We start from the raw sequence: 23,297 nt of genomic DNA on the forward strand, positions 1-23,297 counted from the left end.
TCTTTTTTTTTTGTTTACCCAAGCAAGACATAACACCAAAGGCATGAAATAAAATGGAAAAAATACATTTAATTTAAAGGATATGCTGTTAAAGATTTAAACGGCACAGCAGTGTTGAACCTCACAGTGATCGGTCATTGAGTTTTATTTGTATTTCCAATATTTATGTTACTTTTATTACATTTTTACAAAGAGAAAAATTAATATAAGAGTACAGGCTGTAATATGAACTAAAGTAAAAGGGTGTGAGTTATTTCCGAGAAAAAAAGCTAAATTCTGTGATGTATCTTGAATTTTTTGTTGCTTTTCTACAAATGTTATAGTTTTAAATTTAAATTTAACTGTAGCTGCGGCTCTTTCTGGCCTACATCCCTCCTGTTAATCCAGTTGAAATTTGTAGTTGTTTTGATTTGTAAAATTCAGAGCGGCAAACCTAAGTAGCGGTTGGCTCTAACTCCATCTCCCAGGTGTCATTGCGTGCGGTCTGTTTCTAGGTGTCTAGCAACAGCTATAAGCCCAGACAGCCGGCGGCAACGGGAGCGGTGTTTCTTGGTGTGTCTTTGGTGTGATTGTTCGTTGCCGGTTGTTCATAAGTAATAGTGGTTTAGCTGAAAAAACGGTGAAACAACAACCCTGACCCCTGCACAGAGATATGAGCGGCAGCGGGCGGCCCAGGACCAGCTCGTTTGCTGAGCCGCCAGGTGTTCCAGGAGCCGCTGCTGCGTCCGCCGGATCAGCCGCTGCCGTGGGGAGCAGCACAGGAAAGACCGGGGTCTCGCAGGCCTCCGGTAGCAGCTCGTCAGGATGCTCCAACCTTAAGCTTGCCAGTAAGTTGTAATTATCTACTAACTCCTTATCAGAATGTGCTGAATCAATATGTCATATTACAAGTTACAAACTAAAAACTACACACCGTCGTTATGTGTCACAGCGCAGAGGAAAGTCGTTATTTCTCCGCGAACTGGCTAGCAAGGTTACTAGCCTGCTAACGTTAGCCACTTGTTTTGTACATTACTAGTTCCCTGTCCGGCCGATGGCTCTTTTCACCCCGTCTGGTGTCAAGACTGTTTCACATGCCATCATTTTAATCGAGCAAAACTAAAGCACATTAAAGATTTGAAGTAACTAACTAATATGTGTTTAAAAGCTGCAAGTGGGTTGGATTTTTTTATTGTGGTCATTGTGGCTGCTGAGCTGTTAAATCAGCTCCGTTGTTCTTTGTGACCAAGCTAGACTGTAATAAGCCAAGTTGAGTGCTCAATTGAAGGGTTTTTTGTAGGTGTAGCTGAGAGTGCCATTAGCTAACAGTCTGAATCCACTGGTGGAGGGTCAGGGCGGAAAAGTTGCATATTCACCAAGGTCACCTGCGGGGTAGTGTTTAAAAAAGAAGCTTAGCAGCAGGTGGCCGACGCCTGGAGGATGCAAGTGATCCACGTCCAACAGCAGAGCCCAAGGAGTGGGTTTCCTCAGTCTGAGGAGAAATAATAGTATGCCCTTTTATCACTGTAGTAGCGGGTGTAAGCAGAGATCTATGTGTGTGTGTTAATCCAAACCTTATCATCCATTTGCAGCCACTGCCGCGTCTCTTGATATTAGAGCCCAAAAGGGAGGTCATCTCCAGTTCAAAGCCATGTGACCCCTAGTTTCTCTGCAGCAGAACAACACAGACTGATGTCCTATCAAATGTTGCCTTTGGCAATTTAAAGATACTCTTTTGAATGGTTGATCAGGTGTTTTTTTTTTTTTTTTTGTCATGTTTGAGCAACCTGCAAGCTATACCTGGAGGCAGAATTTCTGTCAGTAGGATTTTCCTGAATATATCACCAGGACTGTGATATTTATTTATTTTTATTTTTTTAAACAAGTTCTTTTTGTAAGTTGGGTAAAAATACTTTAATCCATTTTTGTTCATCAGAAATAATAATAAAAAATTAAAAAAAACACCTAAACCTCTGATATGCTTAATTGTATAGCCAGCCTCACTCCCAGCAGACCACAGTGAACCCGGAGCAACGTTGACACGTGAGGGAATGAAGTGATTTGGGGGATTAAAATTAAACTTGGACATGGAGCTTAGTCAATGCAAAGTTGAATTGTAGTGCTTCACAGATGACTGACAAGCCTATAAAAAAAATAATAAAACAAATGAAATAAAAAGTAGAGAGTAAATTATAAAACCAAACAGAATAAAATACAATAACTTATTTTATTTATTTTAAACCATACATGCCTTTTCAAAAGGAGAAGGGAACACAGGAAGGTAACGCCCGATAAATATTTGAAAGGGATTTAACATTAATTACATTTTGAAAACTAGATACAGCAAAGCCAATTTAAAAAGTGGTAAGCTATGTCTATAAATCATACTTAATCACAAGCCAGGCTGAAGAGGCCGGTTTTAGATTTTCTATTTCAGTGATTGTTCCTGTGATTTGAAGCATAAAAAGTAAAAAGCTGCCCCACCTGGTATAATGGCGTATACTCTGAGAGCATATAAGACGCATTAGGGCTTTTTTCTGGCTAAAAATGGACCTTTGGGGCAGTGATGACTGCAAATATAATCACAATTTCTTCCAGTATATGTAAGGCACAGAATCTGTGTTGCCTTACTAAAGTCTACATTAAACATTAAACACCACTAACAAGAATTAAAAAAAAAAACAAAAAACCAACAACTTTGAAATCATAATCCTGCTGATCTTTCTTTAGGTAGAAAGCCAACACTTTTTTTGTTTTTTGCTGGAAAACTCCTGGATTTGTGCAGCAAAGGACCGTGTAGGGCCTTAATGCGTACCATCCATCTTGTCCAGATAAGCACTCAGGCTGCTGTTTTTTCAAAGACTAGATAGCTGAGCATTTTTCAAGCCTGCTTTAAAAGCTTGGTCACTTGGAGAGATAAAGAAATGGTTTCACTTTTGTGGCATTTTTAAGGAGATAAATGGCAGATCTGGAGATAAATCTCACATGAGAAAAGTTCAGCTCTGAGGCTCCGTCCACACTAATGCGTTTTGAAAACACATCGTTTTCTCTCCATTTTGGCCTCCCATCCACACCGGATGGCGCTTTCCCCAAGGAAAAACGCAGCGTTTTGAAAACGCTCTGGAAAACGAATACATTTGAAGACGGTGCGTTTGCGTCGCAGTGTGGACAGTGAAAACGCAGACTTTCGAAAACGATGACGCATTTTAGTCATGTGATGCACTCATGTGACTAATTAAACAAAGATAGCGGAGGGCATTATACAGCAGTTGTTTTATTTGCTCTCAATTTTGACAGCCCTTTTAAACATTAATATCAGTTTGTACATGCTCCAGATAGCTTTTCTTCAAATTCTTTAATTCTCACTCGCTTTTGCAACTTTGTACTTTTGTGTTACTTGCAGCAACATCTCCACCTCATTGTTAGTCCATTTGAAAAACTCGGTGCTTTTCCTCGACATTTTGCCGCGACATTTCAACGAGCCGGAAAGTAAATAAACGGCTGACAGAAATGAGGCAGGCCGAATCTTCTTGCGCTTCACGCATGCACGGTACTGGAACGTAGGCGTTTTCTGCTGTTTCAATGTGGACGCACAACTCTGTGAAAATGACTGAAAACGCTACTGTGGACTCCGAGCGTTTTTCAGACGAAAACGCTGTTTTCAAATCTATCCGGGCTAGTGTGTAGCCTGAGTCAAAGTCCACAACTAAATCTCTAACGCGTTGGCTTGTTTTTCAATGGATCTGTCTGTATAAAGACTGGAAAACATGTAATGTTGAGGCATTTCCTTGATGTTATAAAATACCGGTATTGGTCTAATTTCAGTCCTTTGCTCTGAATATGGTACTTGTTGTTGGTAACTCTTAAAGATGACATTTTTACCTCACTGTGTATTAAACAATGAAGAAAAATGCACCTCCTTATAGCTTAGATTAAATAACAGGTTGCTTACCCACCTGGTTACCTGCCAAAATAGTTTTAATTGGTGTGGAGATGTCCTGAAAACCTTAGTTTTCTGCATTAAGGCCCTGTGTGAATGTACCTCCTGAGCTGACAAGCCCTGACATGTCTTTGAAGTGAAGGAGGAGGACTAAAGACATGCTGTGTACAGTAATCCTCTATGATTACATTTTTGCTGAAATACGCTGTTATTAATACTTATATAATCACTAAAATATTTCTCTCTTGGAAATTAGAGTACCAGCATCAGAATTGATGCTAATATTATGGGATGCTTGACAGTGAATTAAATTTTTTTGTGTGTGTATGTGTATTGTAGAGTTTTTCTATTCAAAAGAGGAAACAGGTCCTGCTTCCATGAAGCAGAACATTTCTTCACATCGTTGTATAATTACCTTGTCGGCTGCTGTCACCGCTGCATCCAGGAAGATGTTCTCTTTTCCTGTTTTGTTTTGTTTTTTTTGTATGGTCTGTGAGCAGCACCAGGATTTATCTCAGGTCTGCTTCATGCATAAAGTGTAATTCCTTTGCAGTGTTTGAAGTTTTATAATGCAAAATACAGTTGAGGATCTAACTTCTAGTTTCGTGCTCATGGCAATCCGATGTCAATGCTGGATGAATGATATGAGGGCTTGACTTTTGCAATGCAATATATAAAATTCAGAGCATCATACCTGTACAGTGGAGGTTGAACATGTAGGACACAAGTCAGGGGCAAGAGACCGTTCGCCTTCCAAGTAAAAGTTGTGATGTTTGAAATGTGTTTATCCATCGGTAAAACTGAGAAAGAGTTATCTATTTTCATTTATGCTTACTGCTTATTCTTAGCAAGCAAGTTGGGGAAAAATGCAATTAAATTAAATCCTGGATGTTTGTCCTTCACACGAATGATGCCACACCTGTAACTGTGAAGCTTTTGTGTAGGTTAACAATGTCAGTATTTCAGGCTGTCTTTTAACTGTAGCAGGTGTTTCCTGGCTTAGAATAGGCCTTGCTGTTGAATAAGTCTGTTAACTTATTCAACAGCATTCATGCGTGTTTCTACCCTTTGAAACATTGTTAAATACTAATGTTGTTAATAAACGAGTGCATAATTCCCAGTAACACACATTTAAAACATTTTTTTTTAATCTGATCCACACAAATATTTATTTTGTTAGGATTAGGTCACTCTACCTGTGACCTGGACAAGCTTTAGAAAACGGACAGCTCAGTGTCAGACTGTCAGTTTGATAAAGTAGGAAATGTGTGTTGAGTCACTATCTCTTCTATGAAACACTGCAGAGACGTTTCTGATACAATCATGTGATCACCTCAGGCTTGAGGGTATCACAAGGTTGGTAACAGCTACATTGATTTTATGTAAAGTTGATGTAAATCAGCTTACAGTTTACTCACAGATGTAACCTCAGTGTACCGGGAAGTGGACATGTTTGTTTTTTGGTTTGTTTGTTTTTTTATGGACATGTTAAACATAACATGAGTGCTATACTCTAAAACAATAGAAGCCTCTTTCTTCCACCAGCAGTTCTCCCCACAGAGCAGATGCCCTGGTTAGATTTTTTGGAAGATGCTGCTGCATTAAACTGCATATTAATAAGGTAAACTTAATTCTCTTGAACTACTTTGCTTTAAAGTGTGGAGTTCATCTAAGTGCAGTTTGTTTCTTGTGTGTAAAGATATTAACACAGAAACCTGCTGCTTAAGTGTGGCAATTCAGACTACTTCTTGCATAATGTAACCCTCAGCTGACTAAATTATTTGGCTTATAAATGACCAAGTACGCTTATTTATGGTGCCCATTTTATTCTGTATGGGACTTCAATGTATTTACATTTTGTTTTCAAAGTTTAAAAGGTGTGAAATTATCTTCCATTCAATTAAACTGTGTCCACACCAGAAGTGATTTGCTGCACTGTAGTGACCAGAGATCACAGAATGTACATATTTGGCAACGCAAAAGTGGGCGGGACCTGAGATAAACTTTTCTCAACTTGCAGCAAATGACTGAAGGGGCTACCAGTGAAAGTGTCAAATGTCATATTTGTCATAAGACCTAGTGGTAAATAAGGTAGAGGCTTACTAGACAAGATGGACCTTGTGATTTCCACAAGTGATCATCATCAGTTTCAAAGCGATGCACAGTGAGTGAATGGTTTTCTGTGTGCATATGAATCCTTGTTTACTCAAGTTCTGTTTCAACTGTGGTGTAAAAATTTTCAAAAAGGAACGAGGGGCAAGCTTATTGATGGCATTTAAAAGCAGCTGGAGATGAATGGTTCACGTTGGGTTTTCAGACAGACAGGAAAAAAAGGAGAGAACTGAATAGAAGCTTAACACTCGGTCGTTAATGCTGACAATATGTTTTGATTCCAGCTTACTTTTCCACTGGCTGCAGATATTTGTAGGTTTCTAGCACAACTCTATTTCCGCAAGTAACATGAGGGGAAACTTGTTGTGATGCACCATTACCAACTACATTACTAAATCTATTTGTGTCAGTAATACTAGAAAAGGAACACTTAAGGTGGGTACAGTGTGCCCTTATTATTTTAACACCAGCCTTTTATCCTCTGTTGTGCTTCTGTTTCAGAGCAAGTCTAAACAAACACATGGTTTTTAGATGTGTCGTATTTAAAATATTTGCAGAGAAACATTCAAAATCAAGAGTTCTGCAGCAGTAAATCTTGTTCTAGGTCTATTATCATATATAACGATTATGGGTGGGAAATTACAATAAAATCAGAGTGTTTTTTGTCGGGACTTGCATGCAAGTGTTCATTTTCCTTGCCACAACAATGAGCCACTTGCAGTAAAATACAACGTATAAATATACAACCAAATTCCTGTTAAGAAACATTTTTTGATTAGAAATATCCCAGTGGGAGATAAATGTTCAGCTGAGGTCATTATTAATTTGACTTGGAGGTTAGGAGGAGTAGATGCAACACGCATTTTTTGATCTGGCTACAATGTATCAGCCTTTTAAAAAAAAAAAAAAAAAAACTGCAGCTGAATTGGTGTTGGTGTGACAGAGTTTGAATAATGGCATGCATGCAGGGATTATTTCCTCCTGGAGACGCGTGTTTCCCGTCTGTGAATGTCAGGTGAAAGACAGGAAGCCAAGCGGTGACACACAATGCAGCGCTGGTATGAAAACACTGAACCGTGAAGCGGTGATAAATCAGGAACTCTGACGAAGACGGAGAAAAGGCTTCATCTTTATCGTGATAGATTAACAGCCTCGAGCAAGTTACAAGCCCGTGGAAATTATTTTTCATGCTATAAAAAATAAACAGCAGCAGAAGGGGGGGGGGGGGGGGGGGAGCAGCATCTAAGACAGTTGCCCTACTTTTAACCTGGACAAGTGAGTGTGTTCATCAGGGTTCAGAGCTTGAACCCAGTCAATGAGGTAGGGAACCCACTGACACGGTCACGCTGCAGGCCTCACGGTTTCAGCTGTAACAGATACTGCCATCGTGTCATTTGGATAACCAGGACAGTTTGCTGTGTGGACACAGACATGCAGGAACACTAGGGTATGCAGTTCTGTGTGAACGAGAACAATATCAATAAGTGCATTGTCTTGTTTGGTAAACAGAGCATTAAGTGTGTGGACATAGAGTGGTAGTGACACAGAACCATCATAGCTACATGACAGTGTTGCCCCATTATTTAGACTGCACAGATAACACAGGAAAATTAAATTTAAAGTTAAAGCAGGGTTGTCATATTAAGTTTAACCAATGGCCACACAGAGAAATGGGAATCGGATCAAGGTTCAGACATAGATTAAGCCTAATCGCAGACCGTCAACACAGGTTTTCATTGAGTTTTTCGTTTAGACTGGGCCTAGGCCTAATCCATGTCTGGGAAACCTGCTGATGCAGTTTATTCGAGGTTTTTCCAGGCTCAAATGAGTCTTTAAGGGTATTGCATAAAGGCATGATTGATCCACATATACTCAAAACTAAGACCCGTCAATTTGCCAAACAAAAATGACATTTTTAATCTTGAGTTTAGTAAACCCCACTGAAAACACAGTATTGGTGATTTTCATTTGGTGGAAACCCAAAACTACTTTGGTCTGTACTGGAAATTTCAGAACTAGTTGACAGGAACAACAGATGATTCCCAAATTTTCATATACAAGACAGTGACTTTTCTGCACGAGGCATATCTTCCTATGAGAATTAGTACTTCTAAACTATGATTCTACTTGGACTGTTGAGGAAACGTTTTGTGTGTTTGTATCCCCCCCCCTTTTTTTTTTTTTTTTACTTTTATCTGTTTGTTTGTGGTGGTGGTGTTGATGATGATTGATTGAAGTGTACATGCTAATTTATCAAACATTTTGACACTTAGAAACCTTGTTGGTAAAAAATAGATGTGAAAGGAAATTGGGCCGATGTTGGAGATGCTTTACACTTTTCTCAACTCCAAGGCATGCCTTATCTGATAGAGAACAACCCATGCATTTAATTTCTTTTTGCAGTATTCTGATATTTCTTTCTTTGTAAGAGACTGGGGCTCATCGGAAGAATGTCACCGTCCTTCGGTCTGTGATTCAGTTTTTGCTTTCACACCTCGACCAGCTTTGACCTGAGAGAGAGTCACGGTTTCAGCCACGTATGCAGGATTTCTGTTCTCAGGATTATTTTTACATGCAAAAAATAGCCTCTTTTCCACCAGCACCTACTCAACGTGACTCTACTGAGTTTCGATTGTTTTCCATTATAATTGATTACTACCTCAATGTGGGTGGTGGTATTATAGCAAGGTCCTGTGACATTTTTATGCAAAACAAACACAAAAATGGAGGGCACTTGTGCGTAGCCATTTTCATCATTTCCAGGTTTCCACAAATGACTGGTTTTATTCCTGAAAGTTGCCCTCATGACTCATTGACTGACGTCACTCCCTGGCCAATCAGTGGCGTGCAGTCTGTTGATGGCACATTTTCGGCTCGACTCGGCTCACTTGGAAATCCGTTCGAGTAGGTACTAAAAAAGTACCTGGTACCAGGTTGTACTACCACCTAATGGAAAAACCTAAAAACAGTCGAGTGAAGTAGGTGCTAGTGAAAAAAACGGGCTTTAGTGAGCGAACATCTAGCTGACAGGAAACGAGGTGATGGGAAAAACATGAAATCATGTGTGCAAACCAAAGTCACCACCTTAATGATTGAACCATTCGGGTAGGTTAGATGTCTGGGTAATTGAACCTCAATCTGAGGCTCACGTGTGAAAATGTTAATGGCAGAAAAGTATATTTCCTCCATTTCAGTTAAACAATAATTGAGTGAAATGCTACAGTCTTCCCATTATACTGGAGGCTAATATATGGCTGATGATGCTACAAAAATAATCCTTTTATGTTAGGCTGTTATGACTTAAAAAAAATTTATGAAGACAAAGAAAGTGGCTGGCCTATTTTTGGGTCCATTCCCACTTTAATTAGTCACAGCGTCTTGAATATGAACTCTGTCTTTCGCTCCTTCTTCCTTGGAGGGTTTTGTAAAGTTGACAATCATTCACAGGCTGTCATTAACCTAAATAATCACCCGGCCAGTGGAGAGACAGCCCAGATGTAAAGGCTGTTGGCAGTCAGTTGAATGTCAGGAGTGCTGTTTAGTTTGTATCCTAAAGGTCTTTCATTTCTTTAAGTCTCATAGAAATGAGCCAGAGGGATGACAGGACATTTAAAACCTCCTTATAACTGTTCTGTGGTCTGCAGCACAGTTAACCGCACTATACCTACAATTTTTAACATGCCTCTTCCTGCTTGTTTCCTAGGAGACAGCGGGAAGGTGACAACAGTCGTGGCCACACCGGGTCAGGGACCAGACCGCCCACAGGAAGTCTCCTACACTGACATCAAGGTGAGAAAGAAAGAAAAACTGAAGCTCTATGAAATTACAACTTTCTTTTTCCAAGTCTTCTCCTCATTTTTGTTTTGTCTGTTGAGGATGGTTTTACTTAGTTGCTGCATATTAAACGCACAGTTGTGAACAGCACATGTAAAGCCCCCAGTCTATGTAGCAAGTAGAGACCAAACACACTTGTGCAGAACCAAATGCTTATACGTCTTCTTTGGTTTCTTTTGGATTTTTAAAAATCAGAACAACACAATTTCAGTTTTCTTGAAACTAAAAGAAAATGTATCAAAATCAAACCACTTTTAAGGACTTCTGATTGGTTCTTAGTAGCATCCAGGTTTTTTCCCCCCCCTTTTCTCCAAGAGCAAAATGAATTTATAGTTTATGTAGTTTGTAACAATGAGAAACTGAAGTTGAATCAAACAGTTGGCGAGTACAGTGCGCTTGTCCTCCATTTGTCATTGTTGGTGACGCCACCAAAACATCCAGTCTGTAGGAGAGTTTCAGCTGATGGGTCATCATGATACAGCATCAAGCAGATTTTTCACTGAAGCTGAAATATTTTCAACCCACACAGACGCATTATTGCCACTTTTCTTATTGTCTAACAGAAATTTTTGGCAAACCAAATCGTGCATAAACTTTGTATGTAATCTCAGCAAAAACTGCCCTCGTTTGGTATGACAAGGGCGTTAAAGACGTTAAATGGGATCTGTCGTTCTTATTTCCAACTTTATATTTTTATTGGATTCTCGTGATTAGTTTTTGATGAGTTAGTTTTCATGAGTTTTTAAACGTCACAGGTTTTAGTCCTTGAGGGCCAGTGTCCTGAAACTTTTAAACGTGTCCAGCTGCAACACAACGGAATAAAATAAGTAGGTCATTAGCAAGACTATAGAACTGCATGCTGAGGTGGTAACCCCTAACCTAACTCAAGTAAATTAAAATACATGTGTTTGGAAAAATGTACTCCTAAAAGTACTTTAATTGCACCATGTTCATTCACTCATGAGCTACTGTAACATCACCACCTCAGCATGAAGTTTCAGAACACTGGCCCTCAAGGACTGGAGTTTGACACCCATCCTATAGAGCTACCAGTGGAACAATCTGAATCCTGAGCTTTTGGCTCACAGGGATAAGTCAAACGTTATTTGAAACTTTAATCACTGCATGTGGAATTAATAAGGGTATTGGTCAATGCTGATATTTCCATAATTATTCTGCCAAGCCATAAAAATGCATGATTTTAAAGGCGCACATTCTTTTGCTTGTGTCTTTGGAAAAAATGACATAACTGTGTCAACTGTAGCCTGAAACTACATAAAGAAGAGTGTTGCACAGAGCCAGGCTGTTATCACTTTTAAGATTACTTAATGGCTCTGTAGGTGTGTGTAAATTCAGATTTATCACACTTTTATCACAAAGCCAATAAAATCGTCGTTTAGGCTTATCAGAAATACTTAACTTGTCTGATGCCTGCAGCAGTGGAACGTTATCATTATATTTGTATAATTTGGCAAGAGTCTTAAGCAGAAATAAAATCTGACTACAAACATCTCAATGTGCTTAATCGCCATTTTTAATACCTGTAATTTTAATACCAAAGGATTTAAATGGGAAAATTGCCAAAGAATTTTGATTTATTCATGTACTGTTTCTGTGCTCATGTCTGACTATCCATCTATCTTTTGTGAAACAGTCACAAGATTTAATCTATTAAAACATTTTCTTGATCATTAATTTCCCCTCTTATTTATTTTTATAAACAAATTTTCTACATATGTCCACATAGTTATCATTTCACAGAAGTCCTGCATGAGACCCTTAACACTTCTGTTAGATTACTAATGGAATTTGGTTGGACACCATAAATCGTTAGGTTTAGGCATGAGAAACTACTTCATTAGTTTTATAAGAATAGGCTGAGGTAGGATTAACAAAAAAGGAAGATTGTTTGGATTTAAATACATAAGTTGCTATTTTATAATTTAAATTTTGTGGTTGTTAGAGTGACAGATCTCCACTGAAGAGTCATCATATGCGCTGTAGGCTTGAAAAAGACTTTCAGAAAAAAACAGACTATCAGTCAAAGATGGATAGAGCCAATTTATTACTGTTAAAAGAATGGAAACACCAGCAGCTGCAGCTTTCAGGAAATTAAATAAATGTTTGTGGTTGATCACCTGATGGGCTGTCCTTCAGTCTGACTCTCCTGTTCTGTTAAAACCTTGCAGGTCATTGGGAATGGGTCGTTTGGTGTGGTGTACCAAGCTCGCCTCATCGACACACAGGAGATGGTGGCCATCAAAAAGGTTCTGCAGGATAAGAGGTTCAAGGTAGGCGTGTAATTTAGTTTCTGTAATAATCTTATCAATGGCACCCCCCTCACCCTCCTTGTTAATAGTTTTCGTGATCACTTTGTTTACTTGGTTTCCCTCATTGACTCATGTGTCTGTTTGTACAGAATCGGGAACTACAGATCATGAGGAAGTTGGACCACTGCAACATTGTCCGATTACGTTATTTCTTCTACTCTAGTGGCGAGAAGGTAAAAAAAACAAAAGGGTCATGGTACAGACTACTCTAAAGAGAGCTGAAAGAAGAGATGGTGAAACAAAACTAACATAAGTTAAGCTATGGTTTATAAAAAAAATAGACATAAAATAATTAAACCTCTCTAAACTCCCAGTAGTTTCAGTATGTCGAAACTATAAATAAAAGGAAATGGTGCATGTCCATAATACATATACAGATGCTCAGATATAGCATTAAAAAAATAACCCAACCCTAAAAAGGGGAAGAAATTAGTTTCTTTTACTGATAAATATAGAATCTGATTTAATGTTGCAGAAGTAACTTACTGGAAATGTTTTGCATCAGCGTGCGAGGTTATGCCAGGCTTGTCTGTCTGTTTGCTTAGCTGTCTTAAACCATAAATGCTTTAACTACAGTTACCTTTGTGTCAATCCCTCCATCCTTTGCAGAAGGATGAAGTGTACCTCAACCTCGTGCTGGACTTTGTCCCCGAGACGGTCTACAGGGTTGCCAGGCATTTTAACAAGGCCAAGAGCATTATTCCTATCATATATGTGAAGGTAATTCTGCCCCTAATTTCCTTCCAAAACATTTCCATGTTGTCCAAGTCACAGTATTTTTCTGTTGAGGTTTTTATTCTCCAAAAACTTCAAACATTGTAAAGTTCAGAATTTCCTTCTTGTTTTCAAGAATCTCCTCAGGTCTCCAGTACAAATACCAAGCTTTATGCTATTTATGCCTCTTAATAAATTATTTCTATGTTGTCTGATTTTTGTATTTTGTGTTGACCTCCAACAGGTGTACATGTACCAGTTGTTTCGCAGTCTGGCTTATATCCATTCCCAAGGTGTGTGTCACAGAGACATCAAGCCCCAAAACCTGCTCGTCGACCCAGAAACTGCCGTCCTAAAGCTGTGTGACTTTGGCAGGTAAACTAAACCAAAAAAATTTCCACACAAATCAGAACTTAATTTAACGGTAGTAGCAGGATTACGTTTATCTGCCTTTTAAGTATATATATTTTTTCTGAAATCTAATATGGGAAGAATAACAGCATTTCTAATGCTTAACACTTAGATTCTGTTCTGTGAATCAAGTTCAACATGCATAGGACTGCAAACAGTCTGAACAGGGTAATGAAGGTGGTTGTCACCTCATTTCAACTCATCTAATCTAGCTATGAGCACATTCATGTGAAAGACTTGGAGTTTGCTGCATGTGATTAATTGGAAACGAGGACACGTCAATGGCTATTAGAGCATTATACTTCACAAAGGAAAAGCAAAGAGTAATGTTGTAAAAATACAAAAAAGTTAACCATAAAACAAGCAGAAAGTAACACAGCTGCTGTAAACGTGTGCTGAGAAAAGCCCTGTACAGAGTGTGAAGTATTAAACAGTGATGTATGGTTTCATGCGTCTTATATTAGATCCAGAAATGACAGCTGGCAAAAACTCAAGTTTAGCGTCAGGAACACGGCTCTGTTTTTATTTTTGGTAGTATTTTATTTTTTTTATTCAAATGCTTATTTTTCTGTTTCACAAGCACACACGTCTCTCCCAATAGCCTTTCTCCTGCACTCAAGCTGCATTACTGATCTCCTCTTCAGTATCTGCAGATGATGATCAGGCATTTGGTTGAAGATCAGACTTTAATTACAATGTTTAATTAGTTAAATTAAGACGTTGTTAAATGAAAGGACTCATATGGTGTGTAATAAAGTGTTAATCTTGCTCTGCCCAGTTGTGTTAATCTGTCTGATAGAAATAAACTATAATTCAAAACAGCAAATGCCTGATTGCAAATTTTATAAAAGTCATCAAGTACTCTTTTAAGATTATATTGCTTTATGAATGTTTGTATATCATAAAAATTGTTTTCAAATTTTGCTTGCTGACAGAAGGGGAAGGTAAAGGAAAGAAGTTAGTCCTCAGAGTCTATATTTCTCTTTGATGCTCAGGGAAATATAAAAACTTCCGACCCTCTTACTATCTGCACACAGAGGCATCTTCCAGGAATAGTGTCACTATTTTCCAGACAACTGAGTGCTCAGTAGGGAGTCGTTTGGTATATATTGATCTCCTATCTTTCTTTTTTTCCTGCCGTCTTTGTTACCATTTCACGTGATTCTTGTGCTTCCTTCAGCGCAAAGCAACTTATCCGGGGTGAACCAAATGTGTCGTATATCTGCTCACGGTACTACCGCGCCCCAGAGCTGATTTTTGGCGCCACAGACTACACAGCAAACATCGACATCTGGTCAGCTGGCTGCGTACTGGCAGAGCTGCTGCTCGGACAGCCCATATTCCCCGGTGACAGTGGAGTGGATCAGCTAGTGGAGATTATCAAAGTGAGTTGTTTGTTTGTTTGTTTGTTGTTTTGTTTTTTCATTTAAGTCTTTCTGCACCATTCATTTATACTATTAAAATGTAGTCTTGCAAACACTCTGTTTGAAGTAAATGTCTTATCCTCCTCTTCTGTTCTCAGGTGTTAGGAACACCAACAAGGGAACAAATTCGAGAGATGAATCCAAACTACACAGAATTCAAGTTCCCTCAGATCAAAGCGCATCCTTGGACCAAGGTAAATAACACCTGAGGACGAATAACAGCAGCACAGTCAGTTTTCTCCAGGTCTATGCTCTCTGGAAGCAGGTGCACTGTGAATAAGACCGATCTTTTGTCTGAAGTGAGAAATAAAAGTTATCACAGTTTCATCAAGTAAATGAAAAATGTTATGTTGGTAGTTTCTTGTTAATTATATTGATGGCACTGACTTAGATGTCAAGTAACAGTCCCAAAAAATGAAGTATTGTTGTTCATAATGTTAAAAAGAAAATGGCAAAACCAGCAGTTACAGCTTTTATACTTTTTCAGACAAAATGAATCATTTCTGCAAAAGTAAGTTTTAGGAAATGATTTAAAAGTAGATGCAGAATTTGCTAACCTCGGTTCTTTTGCAAAACAGTTCCTCAACTGCAGGGTGTCTAAATTTCCTTTAGTCTGACCCGAGGAACTTGGGCAGTGACTCAGTTTTTGAAGGGGAGTTGATGTGTAATATAGTCGGCGAGCCCATGAAATGCTTTACATTTAAAAGTTTAAAGTCATTTCTGTATCTTAACTGGTAGCTACTGTAGTGTAGCAGGGATAGGAGTCATTTGGTCTTTGGTGTCATTAAGTGTATTTTCAAGTGAAGTCTCATTCAGTTTGGTGCCCAACGTCCTCTGTAAGCCTCCTTTATGGTTACTGCAATGGTATGCATGACATCATCACAGCCCTGGGAATATTTACATTGGTGTTTGTGGCACTCTGGACTTGCTAGTTTTCTCCAAAACAGTAGGTGTTGCAACCTTTTCACCAGCGCTGGTGCAGAAGAAGTCAAAACAGGAAATGAAGCAGTCACAGAGGTTTTCTCCAGCATGTCTCATATTTTCCAGCTGTTGCAGCTTCTCTCTGTGTGCATTGCTATATGTTGCTGTAGAGCTGTAACACACTCGTAGACATGGCACCAGGTTAGAAAAACTGAGATACCAAAGCACGGGGCACCTACAGCTAGGACATCATTTTTGTTGATGTACCGACTGCTGCTTCCAGTGCAACCATAAAGTGCTGCCACTCAGAAGCAATCATTAGGCTCATCTTTATTGGTAGGTTTATTGAATTTTAAAGCCCTATAATTTATCTTTTCCCTTAAAAAAAGGACCTAAGGAGGAGGAGAGTAGAAAACCTCTTTTAGGTGCACAAGTTTATTAGAGTAAAAAAGAGAAATCCTGTGGTTGTGAGGATGAGGCCACATGGACTTGAGGTGTTTTTAATGTTTGATTAACTGAGATATACAAAAAGTATATACTCAGCATGCAGCCAAGAGAAGAATCCCTTGTAAATTTACTACAAAGCAGCTGGCTCTACTTCAAAAGCTGCCTGCTGTTGCCTTTGTAGATGCAGAACTCCTGCATAGAAATGACTGTCTGTCATTTTGGGTTAACTTTGGGTTAACTTCCAGAATGGAAGAAACCCTGCATTGCATGACACTGGTTAAACATACTGGCATATGGAGCTTGCCAGTATGTTTAACCAATGTCTTGCCAGTATCAAAACATGTTGCTTGATGTCGGAACTTTTGAAGAAAAGCTCTCGTATTTCCTCAGGTGTTTAAACCTCGCACCCCTCCAGAGGCCATTGCGCTTTGCTCTCGGCTGCTGGAGTACACGCCAGCCTCACGCCTCTCCCCGCTAGAGGCCTGTGCACATGCCTTCTTCGACGAACTGCGCCAGCCAAACACGAGGCTGCCCAGTGGACGAGAACTGCCGATGCTCTTCAACTTTAGCACCACAGGTAGCAGAGTTAAAGTCTCGTTTCCTTCCCTTTTTTCTTTGCTAATTGTTCAGCTAAGTTGTAGCTGCTCTGCATGATGATTCTATGTCTGTAACACGACTTTAAAGTCAGTTTGTTCTGCGACTGCTGAGGTGTTCCGGTTAATTCAGTATGCCTCTTTTGTTCTGTTGAATGACACTGCGCTCTCCTTATGACTCAGCGCTAAATAAAAACTCTCCTTTTATTCTCTGCAGAGCTGTCGATCCAGCCTCAGCTGAACTCAATCCTCATTCCTCCTCACGCTCGCTCTCACACAGCTGCTTCTGCACACGGTGGGAAACTCTTATTGTAATTTTACTGACACTGTCAATAGCAGCTGAGAGGGAAAAAAACTGAAATATATTTTTATGTTTTACCTTTTTGATTTTATTTTTTTAAATCCAGACACTGAAGAATTAAAACTCTTAAAATTGTCTTTATATTTTTGAAAACCATCTTTATATCTCATGGAAACATTTTAATAAGCACACCTTATTTAAGTCCCATCCTTGATGTCCCCATCAACATCGTATATTTGTATAAATTTGAACACCTCTGTTATTTTTAGTTCATACAAATCCTTAAAATGCCTTGTAGGGAATTAAACTCATTCACCTGAAAAGTTTATGATGGCCATTTGGTAAAATTGAGCCAGGCTGCACAAAATTCTCTAAGTTTAAATGCCTTAAATTAGTTCTTCAAAAGTCTTTCAAAAATATTATGCTGTTTGTACGTCTCAGCAGTAAAAATCTTATGGTTTTGTTGTCACCCTGCTGGGTGGGTGGGCGGTCAGCATGGACACCAAAGTTTGTAAATCCGATTACTCGAGAAGGAAGTCGCCTAGGACTTTCAAATTGAAACTTAAGCTACTGTTTTGTACAGATTTAAAATAGATGCAAAGTTGATTTTAAGGCCTTAAGAAGTTTCTGAAGATCTTAAGAGTCACCTTGTGTATTTAAAAAACAAAACAAACATAAATCTGACATAAATAGTTTGAAATAGAAAGTTTGGGGGAGCGGGTGTTTTTATTTTGTTTTTTCTCTCCTGACACAAGATGGCAGCACTACGCATAAAATTTCAGACTGATTATTTTCTATTACACTGTCTGATGTTTACTGCTCTGTAAAGCTGTAAAGCTTCAATTTAAAGCTCACTGTACCTTTTGCCTCTTCTTCCTCTCCCCTTCAGATGGTACCGGTTCAGATTCATCTCAACACAGTTCAGTACCAGGATCTCTCAACAGCATCTGAAGCAGCTTCTCACCCATCTGCCTGCAAAGCATCACCATGTTTTCTCAGACACACACACACTCTGTGTCCACAGCTGTCCACCATGCTGCTTTGCTATCTTCTTCCATGGTCTGTTTCTGTACAGTAAATCCACTGAGCAAACCCTTCGTTGTTTAGGTGTCAGGGTCGAAACTACGACAGGAGATTGTTACACACACCGAATCGTCCCGCTGCTGCTCGGGTGGTTTTAGAAGGTTCAATAGTCGGGGCTGGTCCTCTGTATTATAAGCTTTTGTTAACCATTTTTTTTTCATTTTTGTTTTCTTTGTTTTTATTTATTTGGCTAGGTAAAATCATTATATACCTGTTTTTCCCCCCTCACTTTTAAGATTATTTTTTTATTCAGTGTTTTTAAATGAGTGCACGCTGCCTGAACAAGACTAGAACTGGGCCCCTCATCACAGGTCATCACAGTAGGACTTTAATTTAACTCAGGATGGGAGAACAGTTGCAGGGACATTGACATTATTTTAGTCCAGTCCTCTACCTAAGTTACAAATCAAACCTTCAGCTGTTGTTGTTTTAGCTGCAGATGGAAGAAAAAAACAGGCCAGTGCCAGATAAATGTCAGTTTGCCTCGTGTTGGAAACGAGCATCCTTACAGGTGTGTCTGCTAAAGGAACTAAACGCTTCTCTGACTAAACTATATATACCCAACAAGGAAGGAGTCTTAATTTTTTTGAGGCTTGAGACCCTTTCTCAGTTTTTAACCATGTTTTTACTTTTAAAATTAGGTCCCACATTGTCGGCCACAGAGGCATATTTGTAGGAAAGGGCACTTAAGTGCAACTCGAAAAGAAGGCATCACTTTTCAGGAAATAGTTTTAGACCTATTAGGGTTGGGGGAAAAGAAATGGCCTTCTCAGAAATGTTTCTAGATGGCTGGACAGAAGCGTGGCTGCTCGTTCTCCTTCTTCACAGGTAATTTGGCTGCGTTCGCCTGATCATGAAATGTCAGGAAAAGGTTCAGACAGTACTTTTAGTCTTAGATCAGTGTTGTGAAAGAAGATTGCAAAAGTTCCCCATAATGTGGAGGTGGAGACTTTATATTAAAAAAAAAAAAAAGTCTTTTCTTTAAGCAAGCAGAAAAGGAAAACTTTCAACCTTCCCCAAAGACATGTTTGAATTTCAGCCTTCTCTGGAAACGGCTCTGTGTTCTGCTGTTTTAACTAAACCAAAAACGTAGTTATTTCTTTACTATATTTCCATATTTGCTTCCTTTTTAAGATTCAATTCTGTGATATGAAGTCAGTGATATGAACATATAAATTGGTGTTACAGTCTGAAATTATTCAGACTTTTAATGGCTTAAAAACAAGAAGCAGAGAATTATCTGATTGGTCCCTCATCCGGTTTTTGTAGTTGTGTGGATATGAAAGCCTCGAAACTTCAGTTAAAACTTAGCAGAAAAATTGATTTAGATGCAAATCATGTCCAGATATCAGAAAGCTGTTTTTGTCTTTTTTGGGGTTTTTTTTTTTTTTTTTTTTTTTTTTTAAATCCTCCTTGGTTTGGAAATGTGGCGCTTGAGTATTTGTCTCACTGTTGATTAAAGGCAGCAGAGAAACAAATGAAAGCTCCGGCGAGTTCGTGTTTATTTATTAGGTTGTCTTTGGATGAGATTGGAGTTACTCTAAAGTCGTGGTGATGGTGCGAGGATAAATGGAGCTGGGCTATCAGCTCATCAGTGCTGACGTAAGAGGAAGCATATCTGTAGGCAAGCAGGGAAATCCCTTTAAGCTGAGTGTGTCTGTGTGTGTGTGTGTGTCTGTGTGTGTGTGTGTGTGTGTGTGTCTGTGTGTGTGTGTGTGTGGTACTCCTGTGTTCTTGAGGACCAACTCTGATTTAACCCCCGTGATGGTGAGGATGTTCTTCCTGTCCTCACTGCATTGTTTTGTTTTTTTCTTTAAGTAGTTGGAGCCCAGAGAGTGAGTGTGTGTGTGTGTGTGTGTGTGTCTGTGTGTGTGTGTCTGAGAATACTCCCACCTACAGTCTGAACAGCCAGTGTTTTAGGAATAGAGCAGCCAACAATACTGATTTTTAGTACACAGACCACTTGAAAGTTTGTAGTATAGTATATTTGATACTATTGTACCATGCCTCCACCTGCTCTTTTCCTCCACCCCACCTTTTTTTTTTTTTTTTTTTTTTTTTTTTTTTAAATTGCTCCACACGTTCACATTAATTTTACACAAGGAGAATCACTCTTCCCCGCCAGCCGCTTCATTTGTTTGTGGCGCGTTAAAGCCGGCTGCATCCCCCTTTCTCTGCTGTAAGAGCCCAACCAGCACGTTTGATCGACTCTGCGGGTCGACAGCGTTCACACGCAGAGCTGTCAGTCTTTTCTGACGCAATGAAAAGCTGTGACCAAGCCTGAGGAGAGGACTCAAATGTGGCTGGTTTCAGAAGCCATTTTACTTCCTAACTCCCCTCCTCCTCTTATCGCACGTGTAAATATCACTGATTTTTATTTGTTCCTCTTTTTACTTTTATTACAGAGTTGTTTATATCTTATTTCCCCTCATTAAGCTGTCTTAGTTCCTGCATTTTTGTAAATAATTTTTTTCACTATCCAAAATGTAAATACTGCAAAAGTGAAAAGGAAAAAAAAAAACAGCCACTCCTCATGTTTGTTGACGATCTTTCTCTCTCCTTCTCTTTCTTGTGTACCAGTGAAACTGTTTAGTAGCTCGTCCTGTTTCTCCTTTAGTCCTCTGTGGACTGACTGACTGCTGAATGAGCCTCTTATAAGGGTTCTGTTCCATAATGCTCTCTCTCAGCTCACCGAGTGTGAATATAATCAGCTAATCTGACGCCTGTAAAGGACTGAGCCATTTAAAAGCAGCATCCTGGGTTTGAGTCTATCCCGAGAAGCCAGCCAGTGACGTCAATAAATGTGAAATGTCCAGAACATTAAACCATTAAAGTGAGACTTAAGGGGTTTATTTTTGATTTAAGTGTGATTATATCTAAAAGAGCTGTTTATGTACAGGATGTTCCACTTTCTCCCACCTGCACTAATTCAATCCTCCAACAGGTCCTTTTCCTGCAGCTTTTCCCAGAAAGAGGAAAAACATGGACTGTAAATTTAATTGGAAAAACATAAAAAAGCAAAAGAAAATCTCTTTGCAGGTTGTGCAGGTCATATTTACAGTAGTCATTACCTTTTGACTGTAGATGGCGAACACCAGCAAGCCTAATCCTTATAGCACAGATAAAGTAATGCACTCAGTTTCATTATTAGGCTAAGTAATTGCTCCTGTTACTGCTTCACAGGGGGTAGAGTACAAAGTACAAGCAGCCCATAACAATTCAGTGAAGGTCGGTGCACAGTGTAGTTATTTTATTCCTCACACTCAAACGCACCACTCTCACTCATTTCAGTCATAGAGTTTGGTTTGTTAAGCACAGACTGTATATAAAAGATGGACGTAGCCGCTGATTCTGAAAAGCGAAGCCAAGGTTCTGGTTGCTTAGATGACCCATCAGTGTATTTATCACCTCTTCACACGTCAGTCATTGGTATCCTTTGTTTCAGTCTCTTCAATCACTCGTCTTGAAGTGTAGTTTGTTTTTGGACACGCCCACTTGTCTGTTGTTACTGCAAGTCTCTGAACATGGTGCTTATTGGTTAACAAGTTGCGATCTTGCTTTTCTTTCATTTCACAGTCGGGTCTACCCCCTCACTATGATGTCTCGTTACAGAAAGCTAAGATGGCGACAGTGAAAATATCTGCTCAGGGGCTTTATAACATGACCTCACTAACCAACGGGTGACCTGACAGGAGTTATGTCCATCATTTATTTACAGTCTGTGGCATAAAGTTGAAAGTTAACTCTTAGCTTCTCCAGCTCCAGTTAAGAACTTTTATCAGAGTTCATAAAGCTCTTTAGTGTTTTTTGTTTATTTTTATGTGTGGTTGTACTTCCTGTATTTCTTGCCTTGTAAGTGGAGCAGGTTTAAAAAGCACCTGAGATTTACATGTCCTATTGAGTTATATGATGGTGCTTTATTAGGTGCCTCTGTGTCTCCCCCATTATACGAAATGTGTCCTTCAGTGTTGGCGCTCTGAGGCTTAACCACAGCTCCAGTTGTCATCGTCATAAGGAGCTTGGAGGAGTGTTGGTGACTTTCCAGGATTAACAGGTTTTCACTTTTGACTTTCACTTGCCTCAATCTATGCGTTTATAAACTGCTTGGTTATGGTTTCGGAAAATTTTCGTGCTTTTTACCCAGAGCATCACAACACAGATGCCAGCAGGTTTGACAATGCAGTCTTAACTGACGCCTCGGGATCAGAGCGAGCGTCTCATTAATTCTCATTTTGGAACAGAACTCTTTTTGCTTGTGACAGTTTGCAAAATATGATTACTGTGCAGTATCGAGAGGAAAAGTGTCGAGCAATCTCACAGGTGTTTAGTTGGGTTAGAGTCCAGCTAGTACTCAACATGTGGGCATTTTTGTGTTTATGCGCTGTGTGGCATTCAGAATCGCTGCTAACGATCACAACAGGGTGGACATGGGCGCCTGTGTTACGACAGACCTATCAGGTGTGTGTGGATGTACATTACTGACAGTTTCATGAAGTCTGAATCTCAGAAATTGTTCTTAAATTCTCTGAAAACTCAGATGTTAATATTACCTCCTTTAAAAAAAACAAAAATCACATCTGTTAATTTTTTATTTAATCTGTTTACTTTAGTGTCACTCTGGCCCGTAGACCACTGAGCCTGAGTGCTGGAGGGAGAGGGAGAGAGAAACAAACAAGTCTGTCTCTGTTCTGTGTGCGTACGATATGGACTCATTTACTGTAATAAAGTGATGAAACTGTGTCACAGCGTGGGTTGTCTTGTTTGTGACTTGGATTAAAAGTTAAACATTTATCCACAGCTCGAGCTCTTTGTGGGCCAAACCTGCAGAAACAAGCTTGTCCTCAGACTGAGATGTCTCACTTCTGCTTACTTTGGTAGACCGTCACCTAATACATCACTTTAAATCACATCCCTGATTAAAGGGTGAACAATTATATTGGACTCTGTCTGCGAGTAAATTTCAGTGTCTTGGTATCTTCCCCCCCCCAGTTCCTTGCTTAAAGACCTACTGTGGCTTGAAGGGCCACAAACACAAGTTGGGGGCCCCACCCAAGAGGGAAAATGAAAGGGACACAGTTCAGCATCAAGTCTGTTAAGCTTCACGAATATTGATCTTGTCAGTTAAGTAGCAGAGAGGGTTTTAATCACTTTAAGCTTCTTTGCTGTCAATTAAATTAACTGGTCCACTAGAGGTTCAACAATCAGACA

General features: G+C 39.4%; 1 protein-coding gene across 1 annotated transcript; it reads left to right on the top strand.

Annotated features, from left to right (window-relative positions):
• The first annotated feature begins 440 nt into the window (after positions 1-440).
• On the top strand, positions 441-22,829 carry LOC146643260 (glycogen synthase kinase-3 beta-like). The gene is made up of 11 exons (XM_085395854.1): positions 441-827; positions 9,735-9,820; positions 12,055-12,156; positions 12,285-12,368; positions 12,805-12,915; positions 13,154-13,284; positions 14,501-14,705; positions 14,843-14,938; positions 16,503-16,689; positions 16,923-17,000; positions 17,896-22,829. Exons 1-11 carry the CDS (start codon positions 653-655, stop codon positions 17,955-17,957), a joined length of 1,317 nt encoding a protein of 438 aa, XP_085251980.1. The 5' UTR covers positions 441-652; the 3' UTR covers positions 17,958-22,829.
• Positions 22,830-23,297: the final 468 nt, after the last annotated feature.

This window comes from Rhamphochromis longiceps, linkage group LG22 (genome assembly GCF_057381845.1).
Source record: "Rhamphochromis longiceps isolate RC_006_pf linkage group LG22, R_longiceps_female_GT1.1, whole genome shotgun sequence".
NCBI classification, from domain to species: domain Eukaryota; kingdom Metazoa; phylum Chordata; class Actinopteri; order Cichliformes; family Cichlidae; genus Rhamphochromis; species Rhamphochromis longiceps.